At 32.6% G+C, this 6,914-nt stretch overlaps 1 protein-coding gene across 1 annotated transcript; it reads left to right on the top strand.

Annotated features, from left to right (window-relative positions):
* The first annotated feature begins 502 nt into the window (after positions 1 to 502).
* Positions 503 to 1,541, top strand: LOC131858942 (UDP-glycosyltransferase 85A2-like). Its single transcript, XM_059212437.1, has 2 exons — positions 503 to 986; positions 1,087 to 1,541. The coding sequence occupies exons 1-2, from the start codon at positions 503 to 505 to the stop codon at positions 1,539 to 1,541; spliced, it is 939 nt and encodes a 312-aa protein (XP_059068420.1).
* Positions 1,542 to 6,914: the final 5,373 nt, after the last annotated feature.

Raw genomic sequence — 6,914 nt, 5'->3', positions numbered from 1 at the left:
TAAATAATTAAAAAATATTAAAATTATATATTAAAATATGGAACTCATATATATATTCAATCATTTTGATTGTCATGTCTATACATGGACGCGACTATTCTGGTCATAAAAAGACAGTATGGATTGACTAACACGCGTGTTAGTCATGCGTTTTACACTGTCGATTTTGCATTTAATGGCTGCGATTGACTAACCTGTCACTAACACACTGTATGAAAAATCTGTTTTGAAGCTAGAATAGCCGCGGCTGTCTATACATAAGAAACGTTTTATCGTAAAGATAAAATTTGATCGGCATAATGCAATAATCACTATGCATGCTACGAGACAGTCGAAAGGCTAGATGCGAAAAGTCGCTAAACGATATGGTCGAAGAGACAAAAGTTATCAGGCGAGGATCTCTGCGCAAAACGATGTTTTACCCATTATATTTTGGCTTCTTTGCTAACAAGAATATTACATCTGTGTTTCTCTCGAGTCAGGTGTATAGCTAAGCTCAGCCATGGTTCCTCACGCGCTTCTCATTCCTTTTCCTGCACAGGGTCACATTAATCCCATGATGCAACTTGCCTGGAAGCTCGTCTCCCATGGTTTCTTCCTCACTTTCCTCAACTCTGACAGTAATCATAACAGCATACTCAAAGCCAACGCTCCAAATTCTTTGCATGATAACATCCGAATGATATCCGTTCCCTTTGAATTCCCAGTTATGGATACTCTGGAAGGCGTTGGAAATGGCATGGACGCAGTGGAAAAGTGCATGGGGCCTTCTGTTATTGATAGAGTAATTCAGGAAATAAATGCCAGGGAAGAGGAAAACAAGCTCAGCTGTATAATTGCAGACGCCTGGATGTCCTTTGGTTTACACCCGCTAGCCACGCTTCACAAAGTTCCCCTCGCCGTTTTCCACACTGCTCCCGTTTCAATCTTCGCCATTCACTACTTCATTAGCCATATGGTCTCACTTGGTGTCGTTTCATCCGATGGTAATATATAATCATCCACTTTTAATTGATTTTAGTTTTTCTTTTATGATTCAAACAACATTTAAATAGCTTTTCCATCCTTGTGGATTTTGTTGTGAAGGAATTCCAAAGCAAGATCAAAAAACAAAATATCTTCCCTCCATGCCGCCGCTGCGTTCTGGAGATCTTCCGTGGTTGTGGGGAGGCGAATACTTTTTTCGTAAAGGTACTCGCATGGCACAAGAAATCAGGCACATTAAATGGATCCTCTTCAATTCTTTCTTAGAGATCGAAGCTCCAGTAGTCGAAACGTTGTCCAAAGAAGTGGGCGTGTATCCAATAGGCCCTCTAATTCCTCCTGAGTTTCTCCATAGTACGGCGAGCACGAAGGTCCTGCCAAGCTTACGGAAACATGAGACTGAATGCTTACAATGGCTAGATAAACAGTGTACCCACTCTGTAATCTACATATCCTTTGGAAGTACTGGAATTATGAGTGAAAAGCAAGTGGAAGAGCTTGCGCTGGGATTAGATGCCACACAGAGACCATTTCTGTGGATTGAGTTTTTTATATAGAATGTTAGAGACTATAATTTAATTTTTTTTTTAATAATATAATGTTGGATTCATTAATATTATTTTATTAATTTTTTAAAGGTTGGATATTATTGAATTTTTTTTTGTTAGGGGATGTATTGTAATCATTGATTGCTGTTGAATAGTATATTGGGAGTTCTTTGGAGGCTAGCTTGTTTTCAAAAACTTTTCCTGAGGTGTGTGTGAGTGTGTTTGTTGGTGTGTGTCGGTCAACAGGTGATGATTCTTTCTCATGTACCAACTTCTATTCGATCTTTGTTATTATTCCTCTTCTAAATTGTCATTATGATTAATTAAAGCCGGATAGGTCCGAACCTATCTCACTATAATCCTATTAAATTTTTGTGAGTGTGTTTGTTGGTGTGTGTGTGTGTGCGTGTTTTTTGGGGGGGGAGGGGTTGGGGGGAAAGACAAGTGAGAATTTTTGTCGTGTCAACTTTTGATTTATCTCTTTCATTATTCCTCTTCTAAAGTGTTGTTTATATGTTATAATCATATTAATTTTTTTGTAAATAAATTGCTATAAAATTCTCCTTCTAGAGTTAATGTAGAATATTTACATGTTTAGTTATTATGTTTAGTGTTATACATGTTTAATTATTATGTTTAGTGTTATACAGAAATAATAATGAGTTTTTTGACATATTTTCTCTTAAAAGAAAACATAGAAATGAGTTTTTGGGATATTTTCTCTTACAAGAAAACATATAAGTTTTGATGCCTTTTGTTTAGGCCCTTATATTATTGATGGTCAATGTAGGTAAAGTCCTTTCTATCTCTAAGTATTGGATAAAAAATTTCATGAAACTGCCCATTCAATGACACTACTTAAAGGATTTTTTTTCTTGGTGTAATATGATCTTAAAGTGTGTACATACTCTTGTTCCTTTATGTTCTTCTATTTAATCATAATTATTTTATGATTATGATGAAGTGTTTTGTTTCCTTCAAATCTTATTTTTACTTTATGTTGTGTGGTCTTACTCCTATTCTATGTTTATTTGTTTTGTTGTATCCCTGATTTATAAATCAAATATACTTTAACTTATTAATCTTCCCATATGAGTTGTGCACCTCTAACTAAAACCAATATTTTTAATTAAGAAATAAGGCAAATATTTTTGTGAAGTAAAGTGGGGAAGGGCCCCAACCCATACAATTCAACACTTCAAAAAACATTCAGCCAAAAAATAGGCTTGGAGAGCAAGCCCCCGTAATCAAAGAGTTTTAACAAAATAACCATGGGAAAATATAAATGTACCAATCTAAAGAGAAAGAACCACAACCAAAATAAAGAAACAGAGGACCTAGAACTAAGAAAAACCCAAGAAAATATAAGAGCACTAAACAAGGTAGCCCCAACCATCTTAAATATCTTTATATTCTCCTCCCACAAGAGAAAGTTGCAGTTATTTTGTGCCTTTGACCTTCCAACATCCTTTAATCCTATCATTTCTTCCTCTTCTAAATCCTCTTAGAAATAGTCACAACTTGCATAACACAATTTTGCATAAGGAATTGATAATCTTTATCAAGTCTTGTATACTACCCTCTAGCTTCCTTATCTAGTCCCTATTTCTTTCACACCCTAGACAATTCTGAGGTGTCTCCAAGTTCTCAACTCGCACACTAAGGTCTTCCATCTCCTTAGTGATCCTTTGTCAAACATGTTGTTCCTTAGGTTCTCCTTCAACATCTAGGTCCTCATCTTCAACATAATCCTTAAGGTTGTTCAGTCCTTGTTCATTATGAGCATTAGACGAGCTTGAGGAATTAATTGAGAGGGAGATTTATGGTAGAAATTAAGTTTATTAAGGTTGCATAGAAGGCATCAAAAGGGTGTAAAACCATGGTAAAGGTTGCTAGCTGCTATCATTGTGCTCGGTGTTGGAATGTAGAATCTAGTATGATGGGCATCTAAATTATTTAGATTCAGGGAAATGGACTTAACAGGTGTAATGCCAAACCCACGCCTCTCCATATGAGATATTGTGCTATTTAAGATGAATATTAAATCCACACATGGAGAGGAAAATTTGAAGGTTTCACATTGGGGTAGCATTTTGGGTCCATAATATTAGAGCACAGTCCCAAACAGGTAAGATGAGTTTGAAGATTGTAAATGTTTGGCGATATTTGTTGAATGAAGTAGAAGAAAAAGTGTGACAATAAAAGCATATAAAAGGAAACACTTTGCCAAAATAGTGCTAGTAATAGAAGAAACATTCTAGTTGTTGGAGGTCATTTTATAGGTTTTGATTGTTGTTCCAAATAATAGCTACTTAAGTCATTTTATAATTTGATTAAACATGAATTCGAGAGAAATTTTATAAGGGAATGTTAAGGAAAATATTAAAATTAGAGGTGAATTGGAAGGTGCAAATTTAATCCAATTAAATTACCTAGCATTCCATGAATGATTCAATCTCGGAGACCGAAAAAGGAGCGTAGAAGTATTTTTTAATCATATAATTTGCAAATTTATTCTCTAAATTTTAGAGAAATTATTGGGAGTAAAAATATTTTTATACATGGAAAAGATGGTTTGTAAGAATAGCTTTTTGTGTTAATTGGGTTTTGAAAGAGTGTAGTACTTCCTTTAATGCTACGTTCGAAGGGAAAGAATTTATAGAGATTTCATTAGAAGGTCATTTGAATTTGATACCCACTCTTTTCTTTTAATTATGAGTACACATATCAAATTTTATTTGTAATATTGGAGCCATTTATGTTTTGAAGATTCACATCCTTGTGTTATTGAGGAGCCAAATAAGACATCAAATGAATAGAGTGTAATTATATATGATTGGAGGTTGGAGAAAATGGAGGCATGTGGCCTTTTATCATCCCAAGATAGCTTCTCACTTAGGGGTGATTCATGCATGAGAAACACATTCTTTTCTCATTTGTGTTCCTAAACAAAAGAGGGAGCTTGACAATATTTTTGTCCCTTCAAAGAACAAGGTGGGTTAGGCTTTTCTTGTGGGTTCACTTGGTGTATTCATGTTTGGTTGGTGTTTTGTGCATCAAAGGATAGAGAGTGTTTTGAAAACACTAGAGGAGGGATTTGATGCACTCAAAGGAGATGTAGGTTCTTGGAGGAGAGTTGTTATCTCATGTGCAACACTAGAGGAGGAATTAGAAAAACTTGGAGAAGATGTGCAATTTCTGGGGAAAGGTGTCTCATTGTGTAAGGAAGTTGGTCACTTAATGCTATCTCATGTTGTGCAGATGGTTGTAGGTTATACATTCAGGAGATACACTGTTGAGGTCAGTTTGGTGTTTCCTAGGTGAGTGAGGAGGATTGGTGAAGGTGCATCATCAAAGTCTCTATAAGGGTTTCTATGATCAACCCATGCAATGTCACAACCTTTATTTGGATTAATATAATAAGTGAGGGAATGTTGGAGAATATTACATTATTCTTGGTTTGATTAAAATTAATATAATTGGGTTAGTTAGTTTTTTGAAAGTTATTCCCATAGGTAATTTTCATAGGAAAAAATAAGGCTATAGAAAGCCATGAGAATATAACAAATTATTATCTAAAAAAAATTTCTACATTGTTTCTATGTTTTATAGTTTTTATAATAATGGCTTAATTTGATTATCAAATTTCTCTACCATTTTTAACAATATCTCCTTAATTTACCTTCTCTGTATATATATAGGGTATACTTTATTCCATATTAGTATGTTTTAAATATACTAAAGAAATTAAGGTAATCTTCAACAAGTTTGAATTATTCAATTATTATAAAATCTATGTATTATTTTATAATTGACTCAGTAATTATCTGACTATTATACATTCTATGCATTATTTTATGACTTAGTATCCTTTAGTGAGTTAAAGTTATTCTCAACTAAAAGACCTTTATAATAATGTTTAGTGAAATGTTTAATAATAAAATCAATATATTCTAGGTATGTGAAAAAAACTAAAGTTGACTAAGATTGAAATTAAAAATGATTTGTATAAAAATTAAAATATATAAATACAATTTTAACTTCAATTGATGTGATGCAGTGATAGAGTACTCATATCTAAGATCTAAAATTACATTCTAGATTCGAGAGAAGAGATAAATTATAACTAAATTATGTGTTTAGGATACACTGTGTCAACAATCTTGTTAATAGATACAATCATATCCATATTTTTTCATGATTTTAATATAAGAATAACTAATTTCAAGCACTTACAAATCTTATTTGTATAATGATATATAAAGAAAGAAAAAAAGGCATGACTCTAAGGAGCATCATTGGGCTTTCTATATAAGAATTATTTTTTAAGACTTCCTTCAATATTAGTTAAGTCTAAGTTAACAATAACACTGAAATTGATGTGATGTGATAATGTATGTTGTTGAGCTAGCTATTGAACCTATATTAAAATTGGATGCAAATTGATGAGGGATTGTGTTAGAAAAGTTATTTAGTGTTATTTTGATGATTAATGTCAATTGTTGATTGTTGATGGATGATTATTATTGATTGCTAATGTTAATTATAAATTACAATTGATGACTAATTCATGCAAAAAGAGGAATGTTTTTTTCGCGCTTTTGATGTTTTGTTATTCCATTATGTCTTAGGATGACATATTTATACATACAAATCTCTCTCTCTCTCTCTCTAAATTTTGATACCCATATTGATAGATAACAGTCATATCTAAAAATAGCTAGTCTTGATTATTTGAAATTTAGAAACATAAAAGATGTGATTATGCTTACAATCATAAATTAATAAAAATTAGACTAAATATATTTTAAATAAAAGAAACAAAATATTCAATTGAATTTCAAATCAATAGATATATCAAAATAACTAAAATAAATTAAATAATTAAACATAAAACTATATACACTTATCTGTGATATTATATTAGTATAAAATTCTCTTATTTTTCTGTCATTTTGCATTCAAATATTCCGATTGCCATATCTATAGAAACTTGGAAAACACGTCGAATTTATTGTACTGGCTAGGCTATGCCCTTTAACAATACATAGAGGCAAAGTTTAAGAAAACTAATATATAGCTGAGCTCGGTGGGGCCGCTGCACTAGCTGGTTATCAAAATGTTAAAACTAATATTCACTATGTCTTTAACGAAGAGTCGAAAAGCTAGATGCGTGCGATCGAACTATACGATATTGAATAAGAGGCAAAAGTTTTCAGGCATGGGTCCTTCTCAAAAATGATGTTTCATCCATTATATTTTTTATAGTGAAGATTTTCTATCATTCACAAAGTTTTTTTACTTAAACCATTATATTTTGGCTTGTTTGCTGAGAAGAATAATAGATCTGTGTCGCTCTAGAGAGGGCTACAGAGCTAAGCT

Source organism: Cryptomeria japonica, chromosome 10, assembly GCF_030272615.1.
Source record: "Cryptomeria japonica chromosome 10, Sugi_1.0, whole genome shotgun sequence".
NCBI lineage: Eukaryota > Viridiplantae > Streptophyta > Pinopsida > Cupressales > Cupressaceae > Cryptomeria > Cryptomeria japonica.
The sequence above is the reverse complement of the archived record's forward strand: the minus strand, read 5'-3'. Positions and strand labels throughout refer to the sequence as shown.